This window comes from Ambystoma mexicanum, chromosome 9 (assembly GCF_040938575.1).
Source record: "Ambystoma mexicanum isolate Mex_15411 chromosome 9, UKY_AmexF1_1, whole genome shotgun sequence".
Classification (NCBI taxonomy): Eukaryota; Metazoa; Chordata; class Amphibia; order Caudata; family Ambystomatidae; genus Ambystoma; species Ambystoma mexicanum.
Window position 1 is genome coordinate 588,404,227 of NC_090931.1, and position 22,462 is coordinate 588,426,688.

Below are 22,462 nucleotides of genomic sequence, written 5' to 3' on the forward strand. Positions count from 1 at the left end.
AGGGGTTCTTTCTTCAATACCCTGTCAGGTTGTTTCCTTGCATTGCAATGAAAATAAACAGACTCTTTTATGTGATGTAAAACCTAGATCTCAGGTAGGTTTGGAATGTGGCATTCAGAACAATCTGCGGGCTCTACCAGTCCACAGTGCCGGCAGATTGTCCTATTAGAATGTTTAATCAACATTCCAAGGTTTCTCATTTTCTTTAGAAATGCCCATGATGTTAGCAGGATCAGCACAACATTACCCATTTCATCTTTGATAGCCTTAACAATAGTCATTGTTGTGTTCAGCTTTTTAATGTACAGCTAACACATCCCCCTCTTTTCATCTTGCTCATATATTTTAGTTTGCTATAATAGGGTCTGTTGTGTGACTTGTATCCATAATTGGGTGGAATTGGAAGCTCTACAACACTTTGCACTGGAAATTTTAGGGCAGAAAACCTTTCAGATTCTAGAGAAAGGGGCCATTGACATTCCAAAATGTGTATGAACGAAGCGCACTCGGGTATTTCAGGGGTAGGTTAGTCTATTATAAACGGGCCTGCGGGACGTGGTCGGAGCTGCAGTGCCTCCCACTAACCGTCCTCGAATCCTCCTCCTGAACCTTCCAGATTCTAAGAATGGAAGGCTTGTGAGACATCACAACATATCTCCCCCTTTACAACAATGAACAATTTAAACATTTTAAACTGTATAAAACGAGAGATTAATTAAGCAAGAACAATCTTATCAAGTGAAAATAAAATGATGGTGGAAACCAACATCCTGAAAATTTCTCTTAACAAACATAGACTAAAAAAACACCATTTAATTATCCGAACCCACAGTTATTCACATACAAAATCTTGCATCCACTTTGGTTCTCGTCTCCATCTTTTAGATGATAGAACAGTTTCTCACTCTCTGTATCTCTTGATTCACTACTATAACCAATCTCAAGATCAGTATCTCTTGATATACCTCTATTATTCTCATATTTAGCCAATCTGCACATCGAACACACCTCGCCTCCTTCCACAATCACCACACCATTCCTCACAGCCGAAATCCTCTTGGGACCAATAGATCTACTCTCTGTACATTTATGTGTGAATCTAGTATTTGTATAAGGACCCATTCTCCTACACTCCACTGAAGATCCTTCACACTTATTTCCTGTCAAATGTTTCTTTTGACACTACTTGATTCTTTCTTATATAATCCATAATGCCTTTCCTATCCACAACCACCAAGCTTGCTAATCCTAACCATCCTGGACAAAATCTAGTACCAGGTTCTCTCCCTTTTAAGGACACAAACGGTGATACCCTAGTCACTGAATGAGGTGTAGTGAGATAGTTTCACATCATGTGATTTTGAACTTCTCTCAATGGTAAACTTGAACGAAATGCCAACTGGATACCACCTTTGATAAATCTGTTTGCCCTTTCTACCAAACCATTGGCCCTTGGATGGTATAAAACTGTGCGTGTATGTTTCATAGCATAACTATCTAGCAAAATTGAACACGATTATCTGAGACTATCTCTGAGGGAAAACCCTCTCTTAAGAAATTATTTTCCGATAATGCTACTAACTCCCTTGCTGTCACCTCTTCGACAGCACTCCACTCCACCCATTTAGTGTGGTAATCCACTAATACAAACAAAAACTTTAATCCTTCACCCAAACCCATTATTGGGCCCATTATGTCAATCGCCATCTTCTCCTAGGGTTGATCTGGAACAAAATTGGGAATAAGGGGCGTTTCACGCACAATCTTCCTTTTGTCACTCAAACAACATGGTCCAACATTTTTGGCATAACTCTCTGCTGACATATCCATACCTGGCCACCAAAAATGATGTCTCAACTTTCTCTTGGTGGCACGCTCTCCTAGATGTCCCTAATGAGCTAGCTCAACCAATTGGTTTCTAATCCTCACAGGAGGTACAATGCATACAACTCTTCTCAGTCTTCATCAATGATACTTAACTCATCCTTGACTTCCCACCAAACTTCAAACCTCTTTCCTAGAACTTCTTTGCTTGGCCAACCTGATACTGTCCATTTCTGATGACTTTCATATCCTCGTCCAAATTCTCACATCCCTCCCATGCCATCCGTTCCACACATCCCAAATTCATTTCTGCGAACAATGTTTTCTTCTTTTCCTCACTGTACACCTTTTCCTCTTCCTCAACTACTGGCATCCTGGATAGATAATCCACTATAACATTTCACTTTCTTGGTAGATAATATACTTTGAAGTCATAACTTTGTAGGCCAAGACACCATGGACTAATCCTTGGTGAACCGGCTGCCCAGTTACCGCACTCAAACATCTGAACCAGTGGCTTGCGGTCAGACCTGACCATAAACTTCCTGCCCACAAGAAAAACTTGAAATGACATATTGCCCAGTATACCGCCAAAGCCTCACTTCGATGACTGAGTAATTTTTCTCAGCCCCCTTCAGTGTTCGAGATGCAAATGCAATTACTTTCTTCTTTCTTCTCGTCATAATGTGTAAGCGTAGCTCCTAACCCAAAAATACTTGCATCCACAGTTAGCACACATTTGTCTCCTGATGAACATGTTCCAATTGAAGGCGCTCTCAAAATGTCCACTTTTATTTTGCAAATTGCTTCCTCACACTCTTTTGACCACTCAAATGTAGTTCCTTTCTTGAGCAACGCCCTTAACGGTGTGGAGATAACTGTGAAGTCTTTCACAAATTTGTGATAGTATTTGGGTAAACCCAAAAATGCCCTCAATGGAGTATTATCCACCGGATTGGGTGCTTTATCGATGGCCTCCACTAAACTCAGTTTTGGACTGATACCATTCCCTGACACAGTATGACCTATGTACTCCACACTGTCCACCGCAATCTTGCATTTTCCTATTTGCATTGTTAAACCTGCTCTTCAATTTCATCAGGACTACTCTTAACAGTTACTCATTTCTTTCAGGTGACTCAGTATAAATCAAGATGTCATCTTGAAATAAAATTATGTTCGGCACCCCTTCTAAAACCTTCTCCATTACTCTTTGAAATACTGCTGCCGTCAAGGCCAATCATCCGACAGTACTTAAATTTTCCTTTCGTTGTTACAAAGGCTGTCAGATGTTGACACTCATCTGACAGGGTCACCTGATGATATGCCGATGATAGGTCTATAACTGAAAACAGTTTTCCATTCCCTAGTGTCGATAATGCTTACGAGATGACAGGTAGTGGATGACGATCCACCCAAATGTTCTTATTGAGGTCCCTTAGATCCATACAGAGTCTAATAATGCCATTTGGTTTCACCACAATTACTACCGGAGACAGCCACTCCGAGCTTTTGATCTTTTCGATTATCCCTCTTTAAAGTACCGTCTCCAATTCTTCTTTCAGTTTACTCCTCAGTTGTTGTGGAACTATTATCACCTTATGTACCTTTGGCACAGCATTCTCATTTAGTTTGATACAATGTTCAAAACCTTTCAATTTTCCTAAATCTTCTGTGAAAACTTCTGGAAATTCCTTTTCCCCCTTGTCGCCCACTTCTGCTATGATGACCGATATTGGTGCGTTTGCTTGAATTCGAATACCCAGATCCTTCTGTTCATTCCAGCCCAGCAGTGATGAACCTTCTTTAGTAACATAAACATCCACCACACAGCTCTTCCCTTTATACTTGATTGCTGCTGAGAATTTACCCAAGAGGCCAATCTTCACATTACCATAAGCATATGGTTCTATGTCATGTTTCAACAATTCTTCAATCTTTCCTTCTACGCATTCTTCATAAGTCTCCTGAGCCATTATTGTCAAGGCGAGCAACTGTCCACTTTCATGGTTACTACCTTGCAATTTATTATGAAGACATCCCTGGGTCCTCTCTCTCTTCCTGAAACATCATGTACTTCCAAAACATGTTTGATTAGGGCCATTGACTGATTAATTTGGCTTACTTCCTGCTCCGGCCGTCTGCCACTTGTTTCAATTTGCTCCACTGAAGATGCCTTCGACATACTCTTGCGAAATGTCCTCTCCTTTTGCACCTGATGCAGTTCACGTTTCTAGCAGGACAAAATATGTTGGACGACAGATGTTGATTGCTGCCATATTTGTAACATTTAATCTCTTTCCCTTCATTGGGTCTCCTGCTTTGTTTCAATGCCGCATTTTGATTTCCTAGTTTCTCATTTTTCATGCTTTTCATATACCTGGATGTTTGCTCCATTCCTCTAGCAATTACTACTGCCTGTTCTAGTGGTAAAACCTTTGATAGCAGTTTTTCTTGTACTCTAGTGCTGTTAGTACAATGCAATAATTTATCCCTTATCAGAGAATTTGTCAAAACACCAAAATCACAAGTATGACTTAATGTTCTCAAGGCTGCTACGAAGCATTCAACTGGTTCTTGTGGATCTTGTGTTCTTTCAAAGAACTTATGCCGTTCAAAGGTGATATTCTTTTTTGGTTCAATATGATTTTGTAACTTCCTTTCCGATATGTTGTACTCATCAGCATCCCCTTGACCCGATTCTTCTGGTTCTGGGAGGCCATTATATATAATATATACTTCTGCCTTCTGTGCCTAAATTATGTAGCAGAAAGGCTTGCTTTCTGCTAGCTGCAAATGTTTCCCCTCCTATTGCCAACAAATATGTGTCAGAAAGTTTCTTCCACCTGTCCCACCTAATTGCAGGCGTGCCTGGTTCAGCCAAGAAGGGTGGAGGCGGTGCCATTCTTGCAGCTGCCACGTTTGTATTGTTTCCAAATCTTCTTTATTGCCCTGTGACCTTGTAATGTTTGGGCTGCCACTTGCAATCTGTGACTAAAAGGTGTCTTTCATATTATCGCCATAGACATCCAAGTTCCTAATATGTGAGTGTTTCTCCTTTGAGTTGTGTTTACTAACACTGTATACTCTATTCTGCCGTATATTTGTATTTAAGGTTCATTTACAGGTTCGTTTGCTGTGCCTGTTGCTCCGTTATCCACTTGTTATTGGGTTGCCATAGTAATCCCTTGCTTTAGTGTAACGCTGATCCACACTCGCAAGTGCTTTCCTCTAGCCCGCAAGCGTATCAATGTTACTCCGTTGTTTGTGGCCTGGTAATCTGCTCCCTTGGCTCTCCACTCCCTCCCTGCACCTCTCACCTCACTGCACTTCTCGGCGGGCTCCTCCTCGATCAATTGCCTCCCGCCTGGATTGGCTTATTTGGCACCGTCCGCTCTGGTTGTATGGCTGCCCTCAGGTCGTGCTGAGTGGACCGGAGCTCCCCACAGGCCCGCTGCGCCCTCCTCATCGCCACTGAAGGAAGCACACTTGGGTATTTCAGGGGTAAGTTAGTTTATTATAAATAGGCCTGCGGGACGTGGTCGGAGCTGCAGCACCTCCTACCTACCGTCCTCGAATTCTCCTTCCAAGCCTTCCAGATTCTAAGAATGGAAGTCTCGGGAGACATTACTACATATCTCCCCCTTTACAACAATGAACCCAAGAGATTCTAGAACAGTGTGCACTTAGTAGTCCAGATCAGAGATCCTTTAGGACTAGGACAGTGTTTCCAGGTGCTACAGAAACATACATCCCAGATATTCATGAGCAAACAACCTTGGAGACTTTAAAACAAAACCTCATAACCATTCTGTAACGGACTGTCCTACATATTCTAAGACATAGTATCCAAGTGATCATATACCAGCCTTCCCTGAATTTGTTGCACAGAATGCCATGATTATGCACACCATGGAGCACTGGAAAATCAGACAATTGAGGGCACTCTGTTATAGAATCCTGAATCTCCTGACACTATGTTCTGGACTATCATGGACACTCTGTTAAAGAATCACTGATAGGTTTCGTTCTAGAACCTGCAGGGTACTTTGCAGCAACCTTACCCATGTGGGGGTGGGGGGTGTACCTGGCTAGTAACGACCCGCCAGATCAAGCTCGAGCCACAGTAAGCGTTCAGGGCCATTACCCCATTATCGGATAGATACTCACACCTAACAAGGAGGTGATAGCTTTTTGCACCCAGGGCTCGTCTTTTTATGGAGACTGACTCTGCGCATATTTCCAGTAAAATAAAATAAGAAAGTGGCTGCCAGCAATGTAAATAGAAAAGGGATGAAGGGTCCCCCTTTTGCCTCCCAGCAATCAAGATGGCGGCACCTGTGAAAGGGCCATGGGTGGGTGGAAAAACACAGGAGGCACACTGAGTTTTCACCCTCGTTTCCAGTCACCTGATTGGCTGAGCTCCCTTCCTCTGGAGCGAATGATTTATATTCCCAGGATATATTGCTCCAGAATTTGTACTTTGAGGCTCCCTTCACTTGGCGACTGGTTTCTTGCCAGGATCAGATCTGGGCACAAGAACACCTACACATCGGGCATTTTCTTTCTAGGTGTCAACGGGCTGCAGGGTATCACGCCTGTGTCTAACATACCTGACTACGCCCAGTAAGGCTTCAATCTCTTGACATTAGGCCTTCCTTACAGTGACACTGACCATGGTTAACACATTAATTATCTCTCTCACACACACACACACACACACACATACACACATCAGCATAACGTTCATGTCACTGTCTCACTAGTTACCTCTACTGAATTCAGTACACAGATCTATGCTCCATGATTCCGGGAGAAGACGAGCGCAATGAACATGAACAGGGCAAGAAGTCACAAAAAACATTAAGGTACACTTAGGAAATTGTTACTTTCTGAGGTTCTATCTAATTCAGAGGTCTGCAACCCGCAGCTCCCCAGATGTTTTGGACAGTGTCTCCCCTGATCTCTTACCACTGACTGTGCTGGCTTGGGCTAACGGGACGAGAGTTGTAGTCCAAAACATCTCGAGAGCCACCGGCAGCAGACACCTCATCTAATGGCAAACCATTCTGTGATGTTCTTCTTCATCACTGATAAAGGCCCATATTGGCAAAACCTGGTAATGGCGAGTTTAAAAGTCCCCTTTATGTGGCCTTAAGATCAGCCTGATCACAGTTCCCAGCTCGTGATGTTCACTTTCATGGGATCTACAAGTTTGAGGAGCAATATTGTAGTACAGTGTCAAATGGATGTCTTGATGGTAACTGAGGAAGGTATATAAAAGAACTTTCAGAAAATTGCACAGTGACACTGGGAAGCATAATAATATCAAGCTATGGTGGCTATCTGCAAGCTAGTGACACCCTCTATCCATGGGGTCCTACCAAAAAGAGCACACCTTTAGACGCTCTGGAAATGAGCACACACCACAGAGAGTATTGTTATGTTATGTAGGTTGCTTGAATGGCGCCTAGGGCCGCCTAAGGCTATTGTAAAGAGCTGAAAGTGAAGAGGAGAATGGAGCAAACATATGGGGAGAAAGAAGTAGACAGTGGGAGAGGAAAGAAGGCAACATGATGAGAAGTTAGGTCAGGGGTCTGCAACCTGTGGCTCTCCAGAAATGTTGGCCTCTGACTCCCATGATCCCTCACCATTGACTATGCTGGCTAGGGATGATGGAATGTGTAGTCCAAAAGCACACAACAGCTGAAGATTGTGACCCCTGTAAAGTAGACGGCCTGTATAGCGCTTTTCAGGAACAAGGGGGGACAGCAATGTTGCTGCCAAGAGAACAGTCTCCCGGAACCATTTGGAAAAGCTGGGAAGCAGCGAGCACTGATTCCTTACCTTCAATCCCCACGAGCTTCTGCTCGAGTGTCGACAGCAGCCCTTCCAGCGCAGAGTAGTTAGTGATGCGGAAGAGGTGCTTGTCATCCGGGTCTGACGCAATCAGCTGCAGCTCCTCCAGTGCTTTCGACTTACTGAATGCTTCCCCCACCTGCGAAGTATCCAGAGGCTGATTACAAGGCACAGCGACATGGTGGGGTTCTACTACCGAGGCCCTGACGCATGCAAGAAGCAAAACAACATACATACATATATCAGATGCAGGGAACTGGGTGGGAAAGTGTTCACAGTGAAGTCACTCCTCAATTGAGGGATATGGGGTAGAAAATAATACACACTTGTATAAAAAGTGTGCAGAGTGAGGCTGTTTTACCATCAAGTGCTCTAGTAAGTGTACAGTAAGGTATAGACCCCCAATCGCCCAACCTGCCACAGCCCCCCACATGCTCACAACCAAATACTGTATCGACTGTATATATTGTGTATACTATATCTTATCTGTAATGTCAATCCCACGCATTATGTCAGTCTCATATATATTCTCTGTGTAACAACTGCAACTGTAACATTTCTATCCTGTAATAAAGCGCCCAGATGCCTTTGGGCTTGGCGCACTTTATAAGCTTCAAAATAAATAAATAAATAGAATAATGTTTGGAAAGTGCTCACAAGGGGGCTTTGGGGGGTTTGAAGGCTCTGACACATATACAACACTGTATCGAAATTGACTCAAAGTGAGGCCTTTCTAACATTATGGGCAAAGGAACATGTGAATGATGGGTTCCATGTGTTAATATCCCCGCATAAATATCGCCGTACCAAAATATTGCCATATTGTTGTGGCAATATTAAGCCATGGAACCTGCGAGGGACACCCCTGCAACCCCCATAATTTTTTTAATGGAGCGGGGGACACCCCTCAACCCCTGGTCCCAATAACCCCATAAATTATGCCCACTAATAATATCGCCTATGGCCTTACCCCACGACCATATATATGGCGATATTATTGGTGGGGATAATATTACCTTATACCGAATGATGTATAAAAAAGGCTTCAAAGTTTCTCTGATATACCACTAAGGGATAAAGCATAGAACAATGTATAGAACATTCCTTTTATGAGGCTGCGTGACCACTTGAAAATATGCAACATTTAGAATAATGCGTAGAAAAGGCCTCCAATGTTGGCTGGTATATCATTAAGAGTTGTGAAACATATAGATGAATGCATAGAAAAGTCCTCAAAGTGAGGGTGCATACCAATTAGGGAGCTGAACTATAAAGAATGAGGGTAAAACTCCCCTCGTGTGGATTCTGATTCTTAGTCTTTGCTCCCACTCCTTCAAAGCCTATTTGGCAAACATGCAGGGCTTTTCTAAAATATCACTGTCTCTTGGAAAGGACTAGATTGGGATGCATGCTGCGAGTATGTCTGCACGAATGCGTGCCCATCGGAATAGATCGCCAGCAACCACAACACCTTGTTCTGTAGGTTTTCTCCTGCGCACACCCATTAAATTGCAACACAGTAAGTGCTCAGTAGATTTGCATGGTGAACGAGGGGGGCAAATTACTTAGAGTACCAGAATCCCTATGCAGTGATGTATTGTCTGTAGCCCTGCTACCCATCCTGAGTCGCGCCCCCCTTACAGCTGCTCCTCATCGTGCAACCATCCTGATGCCTGTGCAGAGTCCTTCTTGCCCACCTGTGACCTACCTCCAAGCGTTGCCCCATGGCTGCTGCTGCCATGTTTGGTTTTCTGAGTCCCAGAAGGTGGCAGGACCAGAACTACATGCTCCAAGATGATGGAAAACCTCTTCCAGGTCCTCAAAGATTGACATGGCCCGGCATGGCCGCCTCTGAAATCTGAACTGAGGTTGCCATGGGGGAGGTTTTCATGATTTGAAACTGATCGCAATGGTCCAGAATGGATACCCAGTTCTTTAAAGATACTCTGAAGTATAGGATGTAAGCTGAAAGAGACTATACAATTCTGGATGTTAAAGCGGGAAAATAACCCTATTGGTGATTTGAAGAACTCTGATGTATTAGGTCATTTGAGTCCACTTTGGATAACTGGATGAATCTCTGCTACATCCCAAGTGCTTGAATTGGCCAGATGATTTAACACCACACAGAGAAGAATCCAAACAAAACGGTGTCTCTGGATAGAGCCCGTAGCACCCTACTTGCCCCTCCCCCACACATAGATAGATAGCAATGTCTAGGATGGTGCACAGCGAGTATGTTCTAGCATGCAGACTTATGCTCATACAGAATTGTGAACAGGGCAGTGCACTCTTTGAGGCTGTGCACAGTTACTGCAGCTGATGCACATGAAATAATGCATGGGGACATGTGATCCATGAGGCTTTTGAACTATTGGGGTCGCTGATACAAATACAATATTGCACAGGACTGTGTGTCCACCGAGGCTGTACTTCAGCCGAGAACAGACAGTCAAATAATGGTTACATGTCTTTATAACGAATTATTGAATAACGAATTAATATATAACGAAAAATATATAACGACAAAACATAACACCTTTGTTTTAATTTTTTTGGGGGGTCCCCTCCAAACCCCCGTTTCCCCCAGCTAAAAACACACACCAACCATACCCCCACAGGATTTAACCCTTTCCCCACCCTCACAAACATTTCTGTTATTTTTATTCGTTATATATTCATTCGTTATTTGTTTTTCGTTATAACGACTTCTACCTCAAATAATGTTTTCCACTTTTGTCATTGCAATGCTACTTCTTGCACCAAACTCTGCCCTCTGCACAACCCCCAACGGGTTCCATGTGTTGGCTTCCATGTGTTAATATCCCCGCAAAAATATCGCCATACAAAACTCCCCAGTGGTCGACAGCCCCCAGACTGCCTAAGAATACATTCCCTCCAGTTTTACATAGCATTAAGATTTCATTGACTTAAAGTTCTCAGGTATCATCATCCGGAGTCTGAGGAACGCACCCCTATGGCATAGCGCTCGATGGCACGCATTTGGGGCAGATTGATCACCGTCGTTAGGTTCATTTCATCCAATAATATCTCCCCATCTGTCAAGACGACGATGATCTTCTTTGCATTCTTTTTCGAACCGTTATCTTCATGGAAGATGGAGTCTCTGGAGAGATAGAGGGAGAGCAGAGTGACTGAGCTTTTGACGCAGAGAAAAAGAGGTGGCAATGCATTGTGGTAGCGCATGCAGAGGATCAAGAGTGCTGCTTGGTCTGGAAAAGGTCCGGAGCTACGCTAATGTCGGGGCTGTCGGGACGCCGGGCTAGATAACCTTTTGGTTGTATGCCCTGAGCTTCTATCCGTGGCTACAACCAAAACACCCAGGGCTAAAGAGCCCTAAACTGCCCCGCGCAACCCCTCTGCGCAAGAGCATGTCAATGTGGACGAGCTGCAAGCTGCTGTGTTCTGCAGTTGCTGGATATTTCGCACCAAACACAATGGGAACTCTGCATACAGGCCTATAGCCGAGACTTGTAGACAAAATAAGAAATTTAAGATTGGAAGAATAATGCAGACAAGTGTGTGTGTGTGGAGACCCTAGAGATCTCCCATGGCATTGCACGGCGGGGCTGCGCACGAGTGCACTTGCATGCATACAGTCCCATCTGTGCAGTTTGGATTTTTTGCATTACAGGGTGTAAACAATGGAGGCAAATCCAAGCAGTCTGAGGTTTCCATGCATTTTCACGCCTCACCATGCAAACAATTGTAAATTCCTCCAGTCATGTGTGTTAATAGTGGGGGGCATTTGCATCAGCTCCTACGCAATCCAGATATTCTCCGCCCAGACTAAAATGGCATGTGGGTAGAGATGCTGCTAATTTGTGTGGCAGAGTGGATGGGGGTTTCAGAAATTATGAGTGTGCTTCCATTCCACTCTGCAAATCCCCAAAACCGTGCATAATACACATATGTAACAGTTTTGTGCACAGGGGCAACGCGCTGGTCTTGGAAGCAAGACCGCTCAGACCACGCACAGCAACAGAGGTTCGAATCCGCGCTTAGAAACCAAACTCAGGTATGGTATTAGGCGCGTTATAAAAAAAACAATGACATTAATAAATAAATGCACTGTTTTACCACTACGCGTTGAGGAAAGTGATGCCCTGAGTACCCCTGAAGAGGTAGATAGTGGCAAACCTTCACGTGCTTTATAAGTCGAAAGCATCCCATTCCTCACAGTATGTTTGTGATACAGAGAAGCCAATATCAATTAACACCCAAACTACTACACACCACACTCTGTAGTAGAATATTCCTTCAGCAATTCCACAGTTATTTACACTCAAATGTTTACGAAACAACACTATACACACACACACACCCCCCCGTTCGCTTCTTACTATCGACAGAGGACACAAAACCAGCTCAGTCCCAGACAGTAGACAGCCATCACTACATGATGAAGTAAAATCTCACTCTCTCGCCTTGTCTTTGGGATACTTTACTAATTTCCTACCATCGATTGAAGATGCAGGAAGCAGTTTAGTGCTATACTTGATTTCAACCTGGGAATTTGGATCCCAAAAGCCATCTGGTGGAAGGACTCTCCTCTACCACCCGTCAATTGCACGGAGGGGACATCGTCCGTTTACGCTTATGTGCAAAAGGTCCCCGCTGTGCAATTTTCCTCATTTCCACCACGTAATGACAAGAACATAGGCACACTCTCTTTACCTATTCACTTTTCCACTACTTTGGTGAAAAGGTGTGAATGCCTCCTGCAATTAACAATTGCAGGATTAATTTACAATGGATTCCTAAGGAAGCCGCTTGCTTTTTCCAAGTGGTATTTTTATATGGATTCCATAGGAATCCATGGAATTACCTCCAGTAGGGAAACCCATGCAGGCGATAAGGCACCTGCATTGGTAAGGCGGAGCTGGAAAGTGATGCATACATAGTATGTCCGCCCGCTCCCTAACTCCGTCATACAAATGCCCCATAATGAGGGCGATCGGTAAAAGTGTGGACACATTGTTTTCTGTCACTTTTACCAACCTGCTTCACCAGGCACAGTGAATTGAATCGATATTTTATTTGTATCGCTCTCGTACACAAGTGTTTCAGAGCGCGAAACATGACCCAATAAGTGCCCTCACGTAAACCCAGACTATGGTGACAGCCCACATCAGTGATTCAACACTGATCCCTTTATTTTTGAACATTTGGGCCTCAGTGTAGTGGCTTCATCAGGAAACCCAAGGGTCTGTTCGAGGTCTTGACCTCTCATTATGGTCCTATTTTTTTTGGAACATGCCTAAATGTGAACATTTCCTCACAAGTACTTACAGCACATGTTTTATCGCTGAGGCTGTCTTTGTCAAATTGTACACTTGCTGGATCTCCTGAACTTTGCGCAGAGCGGCCTGGCTGTCCCGGCTCTCCAATAGGTTGAACTCCGTCCGGATAGCCGTCCCGTACTGCACCACAGCAAACTCGCACTGCAATGATATGGAAGAAAAAGGTTGTTCAGTGAAGCCCTCACTTGCGTGACTTGAGTCGGTGCCTGGAGGTAGAACTCCAGCCTTCGTCAGTGATGAACTGAATAGTTTGTATATTTTCATCAATAATTAACAAAGGCGGGAATTAGCTCATCTTAAACTAGTCCATGACCTTATGTCAGACAAGCCAACTTTTTCAGACATGTTCTGCATGCAAAGAAGTACCAAGCATTCCTTCCAAACAACATCAAACCGTCTGTGTTCCCCTTGATCTCCATAATAAAGAAGCCCAGTGCCCTGACATGGGTTCCCAGTGTAACGCGCAAGAGACGCGCGATCCCCAAGAAGAGGCATAACATTATTAAGAACAGAAGCAGCCATATCAAACAGAAACATAGCATTAGAAGAGAGGGACACATTATTAGCAAGAGAATACTGATCCAGAAGAAAGTTAGCCTTAACATCGGAGACAGCATTACCAAAAAGAAAACACTGCCTTTTCCAGAAAAGACACTGTTTAGTCAAGAATGGTTAAACTTTATCTAGAAAAGACACAGAATGACCAAGAAAAGATAAAGTGCTTTGGGCCATAACTTGGTGGTCGGTCATTAACCCTAGCGATAATGACCCCTCCCTCAGTCTATAAGGGTATTAGCAGATACATGTAGTAGCAATGGTTCTGAAGTAAAAATGCTTGGTATCCAGTAATATTATCGAATAGAAATTAACGAAAAACGTTTTCAACAAACCCAAAACAGCAAAAAACACTGATTAAAAAAAATAATAAAAAAAAAATATATATATATATATATACATATATATATGATACATTACTCACCGTAATCGTATTTCTGATGCTTGTATATCTGCTTAGATTCACATGCTGTGCATAGGCCGACATCTAGTGGAAGCTGCGGAGTATTACAGTTTGTTTTTCGAAACTCGAAAATGGGCGTCGACACAGGGCGTGCCAGTAATAGAGCTCCAAGTAGCTGCTTTGCAAATGGTGTCAAGGGGTACATTTGCAATGAAAGCCAGAGTGGCCCCAATGCCTCTGGTAGAGTGGGCTCTTGGCGTGAAAGGCAGAGTTCTTTCAGAGAGTGAGTAACACAGGTGGATACAGTTAATAATCCACTTCGAGATGGCACCTTTAGAGACGCGATCCCCCTCTCTGTCTGTAGCTACGGAGACAAACAGCTGATCTGTTTTCCTTAGCGGTCTGGTTTTATTTACATAGTAGAGGACCGCCCTACGCACATCTAGGGTGTGTAGTTTCACCTCAGCCGAGCTTTGAGGGTCCTGGAAGAAAGCCAGAAGCTCGATGGACATGCATGGGCTCGAAAGGGGGGCCCATGAGCTTAGATAGCACCACATTAAGGTCCCACCCTGGTGGTGGGTTTGAAATAGGAGGGTGAAGTCTCTTTACTCCTTCCATGAAGGCTTTAACTACTGGTACTTTCCACCACGAGACCTTGTTATGGGAAGTGGTGTATGCCGACAGGGCTGCCAGGTGTACTTTCAGTGAGTTAAAAACTAGTCCTGCATCCAGCAGGTGGAGCATGTATGTAACAATAGTGGAAGGAGTGCAATCAACTGGGTTGATTTGTTTACTCTGGCGCCAGATAACGAATCTCTTCCACTTGTCAAAGTAGCAGTGCCTTGTGTTTGGTTTCCTAGATTCCTTTAGGATGTCCATACACCTCTGTGGTAAATTGAGATGTCCAAACTCTATGACCTCAGGAGCCATGCTGCCAGGTTCATTGAGTTGGGTTGCTGATGCACTGTTTGACCTTGGTGCTGGGACAGTAGGTTGTACCAGGCCGGAAGTTTGATGGGCTCGCACACCGCCATCCTGCGTAAGTGTGGGAACCACGGTTGTCTTGCCCACATGGGAGCAACTAGGACGAGCGTCATCGACTCTCTGTTCATCTTGTTGACCACCTTCCTGATGAGAGGAGTTGGTGGAAAAGCGTACGCAAACATCCCTGACCAGTTCATCCACAGGGCGTTCCCCTGGGAGTCTGGTTGGGGGAACCCGGATGCAAATCCTGGGCATTGTCTGTTTTCGCTTGTGGCGAATAAGTCTATAGTGGGGAAACCCCACTGAGAGAAGATATCTTCTACGACCTCTCTGTGTAGAACCCATTTGTGTTCCTCTGGGAGGGAGTCTCTGCTCAGAGCATCCGCTAGGGAATTGAGCTCCCCTGGAACATGTTGTGAAGACAGGAAGATGTTCCGTCTGAGTGCCAATATCCAGATTTTCTGGGCAAGCTTGGACAGATTTGGCGAACGAGTCCCTCCTTGCTTGTTCAGGTAGAACATGGCTGTCGTGCTGTCCGTCTGGATTTGCACTGACAGGTTTAGTAGGTAGGGCTCAAACGCTTGAAGCACTCTGAATACTGCCAGAAGCTCTAGCAGGTTGATGTGGTTCTTGGCCACTGAGGGAGACCAGAGACCCTGAGCTGTGTGGTGGAGATGGTGAGCTCCCCACCCCGTCAGGCATGCATCGGTAGTGACTACTGCCTGTACTTCGGGATCGTAAAAGGGTTTCCCCTGTGCAAGATTCTCTCTTGTCCACTAGTGAAGGCTTTGTACCAGTGTTGGCGAAACGACCTCTAGATCGTCCCACTGACCACTTGCCTGAGACCACTGTTTCGCCAACCATTCCTGCATGGGATGCATGCACAGGCGCATGGGGGACCAGGTAAATACATGACGCCATCATGCCCAGCAAACGCATTGCTTTGCGTACCGTTATTTGGTGACCGGACTGATATTGCGGAATTTGCAGTAGTATATTCCGAATTCTTTCCTCTGAAGGAAATGTCAACCCCTCTTGAGTATCTAGGATTGCTCCTAGGAACTGTTTGGAGGTGCTTGGTACCAGGCTTGACTTTTTCTCGTTGATTGAGAAGCCTAATTCGTGGAGGAGGTCGATAGTCCTTTGAATGTTTGTCCTGCAAATTACTGGGGTTTCCCCCATTATGAGCCAGTCGTCCAGATAAGGGTACACCAGGATTGCCTCCCTGCGTAGGTGTGCAGCCGCCACCGCCAGTACCTTGGTGAATACCCTTGGTGCCGAAGCTATCCCGAAGGGCAGTACCTTGAACTGGTAGTGCCGACTGTCCATCTTGAAGCGCAAGTACCTTCTGTGCGCTGGGAACATGGAAATATGACAATAGGCATCTTTCATATCCAAGGTTGCCATGTAATCCCCCTTTTTTAGGAGGGGGATTACCTCTTGTAGCGTAGTCATTCGAAACTTTTGGGGCTTGACATACTTGTTGGCAGGCCGTAAGTCCAATACTGGGCACATTGTCAAATCTCTTTTTGGCACAAAGAAGTAAGTTGAACAAATACCCTTGTTTACCTGGTGTCTATCGCGTCCTTTGCTAGCAGATTGGCGATCTCCTTGAGGAGAATCTTCTGATGTTCTAAAGAGTGTACTCTTTGTCGTGGAGGATGGTTCCAGGGACTCTGCAGTAGTTCTATACAGTACCCTGCGGATACTGTTGACAGCACCCATCTGTCTGATGTGATCCCTTCCCAAGCCTGGGTGAAGTTGGAAATGCGTCCCCCTACTGGGGTTGCGTGAGAAGGGACCCTGAACTGAGCGTCACTGCTTTGGTGGAGGCGTGCCGCCTCCTCTACTGGGGCTGCCTCTGCCTTTACCACGTCCTCTCCTATTACCCCTGCCGTAACCCTGGGTAGACTGTTGGCTGTTGTTGTCCCACTGTGTACCCTGCCCCTGGGAATAGTTTGATCCTCTCTGGGAATTTTGGCCGCGTGGGCGACGAAAATTACTATTCCCTCTCTGGTTAGGGGGTTTATTGGTTAACTGGCCAAGGGACTTGAGTGTCTCGTATTCGTCCTTGGCATTCTTCAGTGCGTCCTCGACCGCCTTACCAAACAACAGATCGGCTTCCACTGGTTTGTCCAACAATGATGCCTGGGTTTCTGCCTTAAAACCAGACTGCCGTAACCACGCATGTCTCTTGATAACAGCACCTTCTGCTATCAATCTGCCTGCGTTGTCCGCAGCGTCAAACGTTGCTTTTAAAATGCAACCAGACACGGCTCTACCCTCTGCTGAAATTCGTGCTAACTGGCCCTTTAAGGGTTCTGGTGCAGAGGCTATGAGTGCCGCGACTTCTTCCCACTGATGGCAGTTGTAGCTGTCCAACAGGGTGGTGGAGTTTGCAATCCTTGCCTGATAGGCGGACGTTGAGGCTACTTTCCTGCCGAAACCATATAGTTTTTTGCTCTCCTTGTCTGGAGGATCTTCGGACGATGACAAGGGTGTTCCAGCCCTCTTCCGAGTGTTAGTGACAACCAGGGAGTCTGGCTTCAGATGTCCTCTTATATAGAGAGGGTCGGACTGGGCTGCCCTGAAAAGTTTTTCAACTCTGGGATTGACTGCTCTGCTGAGGTTCGGGTTCACCAGGGACGGGTCTATTCTTCGCTGAATAGACTTAAGGATAGGGATGGTCTGGGCAACAGGCCTCCTTTCTCCCACTAACTCCTCAGCGAAGTCCCTCTCCTCCTGGACACCGTGGGTGTCAATATGGAAATGTTCTGCTGCTCGTGTGAGAACCTCGTTCAGGAGGGGTTGGTTATCGACAGGGGAGTCGGTGACCGGGGCTTCCTTCTCTTTTGGGGAATCTACTCTGTAGGCTTCAGGGTCTTCCTCTTCCTCTTTTTGGTCCTCATCATCCCCATAGTAGCCCGTCCCGGTTTGCTCTTCTACCATGCCAAATTCTTGGTCCTCACCAAAGGAAGTCTCTCCTTGATACTGTGAGTATGGCCGTGAGTAAGGTTGTACATCGAAGGGGTCCGAAGACCTCATATGTGTCTCAAACTGGGGCTTCTTACTTGGGGGGATAGGATCATTAGAGCCTGAGGGTGTAGACGCTTTTGGATTATATGAAAGGAAATGGTCTGGATTTTTATCATAAAAGTCTGCCAAAGAAGACATCCTTGACATGACCCTATCTATGTCATCACTCGACCATTCTTTGGAACTGGGAATGACTCTCTCAGAAAGTCTAGGAGATTTATCCTGAGTAGACTTGCTGGTTTTAGAAATAGCAGCAGACTTGGACTTGTCTGTCTGTTTAAGAGGAGTGGAGTGTTTTACAGGTGTGGAAGAGTGCAATGGCTGCTTCTTCTGCTGTTTTCCCCCCTCCCCGTGAGTGGAAGAGTGTTTTCCCTGTCCCTTTGTGGTTCCGGAGGTTTTCGATGCCCTGCGTCGAGGAACGGGGGTAGAGTCCCTGTCCTTCGAATGTGGGGCCGCGCTGATCTTGTCTGCGGGCTCCGCCTCCTGGAGAGCGGCCTGGGGGTGGAAGTCGTCTTCGTCCTCCGACGATCGAACTTCGGTTAGCTTAGGGAGCAAGGCACTCTTGGCAAGAGTGGATGATTGCCTGGAGTTCTCGATCGAGAACGCCCAGAGGACACCGATTCGGACCGTTCTGTATGTGCTTCTTTCCGAGAACTCGACGTCATCGAGTCTCGGTTGGACTTCGTGTGTTTTGTGTGAGTGGTGTGTGAAGCGCTTGTGTCGCCGGGGGTCTTCCCCATAGCTGCCCTGTCGGACGACCTTCCGAGGTCGGGGACCTGCGCTCTGCTGTCTTTAGACGCCGTAATGCCCTTGCCGTCCGAAAGCACGGCGTCGCTGCCATCGCTGAAGGCGCCCTCCGCTGCCATGGCCACCTTCCTGGCGTGGTGGGCCCAACGCTTCGTCGAACGGTCCTTACGTGTCTTAGGTTTAAACCTACTACACGCTCTGCAGTTCGCCTCGGGGTGGTCCCTCGGCAAGCAGAGATTGCACGTGGCGTGCCTGTCGACCCAAGGGTATTTGCGATTGCACTTGGGGCAGAATTGAAAAGGGGTACCCTCCATACGCACCTTGAGGCAGCGGGCTGGTAAGTGTAGGAAATGTATAAGATGTACTATATACCAAGAGTGTACAGTATGTCCAACCCCCCACTCTCCCTACTTGCAGTGCCGAGGCCAGAGGCCTTCCAAGGCCCGGGACGAGGCCAGAGGCCTTCCGAGGCCCAAATCCGTCGTGCAGCAGCCGACAGTCGAATTCTTCTCCAAGCCGGCGTCGAGTGTCGAAGTTCGACGTTGGGGTGGGGAAAGGATGTAAATTTATCGATATTTTAGCAAAAGTATGGCTAAGGCCAGGGGACTCCGCAAAATGCTTCCGACCAGTATGGCGGAATAAAACAATCTGAGGATCCTAGACGCGTGAGGGATCTTGGGTACAGTGGACGTCACACTAGGGATAGCATTACTGGCACGCCCTGTGTCGACGCCCATTTTCGAAATTTCGAAAAACAAACTGTAATACTCTGCAGCTTCCACTAGATGTCGGCCTATGCACAGCATGTGATCTAAGCAGATTCCACAAGCCTCAGAAATGTATATATATATGGAAAGGGCTTAAAAGGGATGGGGAGAGGGTTGGGGTGGGGTTATACACATAGGGAAACGGGGGTTTTGGGGGGCCCCAAATAAAAAATAAAAAAAACTTTAGGTATTTTTTCACTGTTTTTGTTTCGTTGAAAATGTTTTCGTTATAAAATGTTTTGATAATATCACATAGATCCAAATGCTCATTTAATAATGAGAAGGGAAATCGACAAACTGAGTTAATTAAATATGGCCTTGTTTTTTTAGTATTTATATAGCCAGCTTGTCTTAAAACGTTTAGCATTGCAGTAGCAAACTCGGTTAAACTGGAGTGCGTTTAGCATGAGTATGCGTCCGGGGTTGTGTAAAAGTAATGGTGCCGCTGAAAGAAAATGAAAGAATTGGTGTGCTAAATAGGATGTTGTAGTGCAATAAAAGGTTCTCTTAGAGTAGAAGTGTCTTGTTGAAAGACATCTTGCCTGGAAATTGCATTATTGCTTCCCTATCTACTTTTGCAGTCAGAATGTTCAGAATGTAGTCAATAGCAGTAGTTATTGACTGCACTTCGAACATTCTGATTGGCTGAGTGGAGGTCAATTACGATTTACATGTGCTAATATAGCCATATATATATATATATATAGAATGAGGGAGGAGTTGTTATCTTGAGCTAATGACCCACCACCAATGTTATGGCCCAAGATGAAGCTGAGGGGCATAAGTTGGGGAAGGGTCATTATCCCAACCGATGATGATCCCTCCCAAGGCATGTAAGGCTATGAGCACATGGGGGTGGTAGCAATGCATGCTTTGAGCTGTGGTGGTACACCAAGTGAGTAAATAGAAAAACTGTGTTAGTAAATTAAATATTATAAATTAAATATTATTTTATGTTGTAGTATTTAAATAACATGATTGCCTTCATACATTAAGCAGTTTAATTGCAAGGTTTAACATGAGCATGCAGTAGGTGTAAACATAACGGTTTCTATATAAGGATGTGAAAGCATGTTCCAATGTTTTAGCTTTCTCATTCATGTGTTACATAGCATGTTGCAACCAACACAGAGGAAGTGCCTTGTTGAAAATAATGTTGCCTGTAAATTGGATTGTTGATTCCCTGTCTGCTTCTGAAGCAGTAGTTATTGACTGCACTCTGAACATTCTCATTGGCTCAGAGGAGGAGGTCAATAAAGATCTCCATGTGCTACTATCAAAAGGAGACCACCCCATTGTTAACAGTAGACAAAACAGAAAAAAGAGAAGCACACTAATATCAAGTAAAGACAGATACATTACACAAAAGACTCTGTTATAAACCCGAAATACAGCATTATTAAATTAAAACACATCATTATCAAGAAAAAGTTATTTGGCAAACTGCAAAAAGGTGCGTCTTTTTACCGAAAGCCTGTTGGTGCTTCTTTGCAAAATACTCCCCGAATACACTACTGTTTTGGTATAAGGACCTCTCTCTCTCTGCCTCTGTCGCTCGCTCTATAAGTCTAGTGCCCTGCACTATAGCTAAATTGAGTATTGAGGTACATAGTAAATCAAACAAATGAATTGCTAATATGTTTTGACCTGTATGACTGATGTAGCAGAAGTTTTGCAGACATAATTGTACAGATGACGGGACGGAATTGGACAAGGTAGCTAGCAACTTGGGCACGAAGCGCTGACTTGATTTCTGGGGGGGGGGCAAGAGGGGTGAATCTGTGGTTATTACATCCAGTAGTTTTTTAAATATTTGACAGAGAAGGGGGTGCCCCTTCTTCCAAAATTATAGGTATATCTCCCACGGTGCATTGCAGCAGACAGGCTTTCAGGAGTGAAAAGCTGCAATTTTTCAGCGGGATAACCACAGCTACCCAACATCGGGAATGAAAGCATCCTGGCTAGTGGGCTCGGAAGACATGGATAGTGGCCAAGGCCGAAGGCCATGGCTAGTGACCTGGTACTGTTGTAAAATATACAGTGAACACGGCCAACGGCCGTGGCAACTGGCAAGGAAAAAAACAATGGTTCAACAAAACCCTTGAAATGCACTGAAAAAACTGTAGTTAAAGTTCAGTTGAGTTGATCAGATTCATCACAACAAAACCATTGAAATTCAGCAGATGTGTGAAGTCATGACCGGCTTAACTCGGCGCATTCCCGTTGTAAAGCCCAAGAGCACATACATATTATAAGAGAAGGGATTCACAATAACATACAAACTGGCAGTAAGGGGGGCATGTGATGGCTATTTATATAGCGCACGTTCACCCGAGGGCATCTTGGCGCTAAGGAGGTAGAGAGCCACTAAAACAAGAAGACACAAGAAACCAAATGAGGTGGAGGTTTAGAAAAGATGGGTCTTGAGAGCCATCCGAAAGGCTAGATGGTTAGGCAGTAATTTCATAGCAGGTGGAAGACTATTCCACAGTTGTGCCGCTGTGATAGAAAAGGCACGCCCCCAAGCCGAGAATGGCGAAAGGGTGCCACACATAGCATGCCTGCTGACTGATCACAAAGGACAGTTCGGGGTGTAACGCTCAAATATGACACATAGGTACTCTGCCCCTTGGCCATGCAGGGCCCGGTGCACAGTACAGAGTGCCTTGAACTGAATACGCTGTGCCACAGGAAGCCAGTGGAGGGAGCGGAGTACTGGAGATATATGGGACCCATACGAGGTGCCCATTGCCACCATAGATGCCAGATTCTGGAGGCGCTGTAGCCTGCCAATCAGCCCCTTGGGCTGTGCCAGGTACAGGGAGTTGCAATAATCCAGCCTACTCAGAAACATAGCTGCTACTTCAGGTGGATGTAGACTAGGTGGAATCAGATGGAGCACTTTCCTTAGGATTTTCAGCTGAAAGCGCCGCAGCTGGCTTACCGAGGAAACTTGGGCGCCA

At 45.4% G+C, this 22,462-nt stretch overlaps 1 protein-coding gene across 1 annotated transcript in view; it reads right to left on the reverse strand.

The window, feature by feature from the left end:
* ITGAE (integrin subunit alpha E) overlaps positions 1-22,462 on the reverse strand; it is a 439,817-nt gene that overhangs the window by 274,120 nt on the left and 143,235 nt on the right. The window contains exons 10-12 of the mRNA XM_069615209.1: positions 12,997-13,148; positions 10,657-10,810; positions 7,672-7,822 (exon numbers count right to left, since the gene is read on the reverse strand). Of these exons, the coding sequence (XP_069471310.1) occupies positions 7,672-7,822; positions 10,657-10,810; positions 12,997-13,148 (457 nt within the window). The remainder of the gene's footprint in view (positions 1-7,671; positions 7,823-10,656; positions 10,811-12,996; positions 13,149-22,462) is intronic.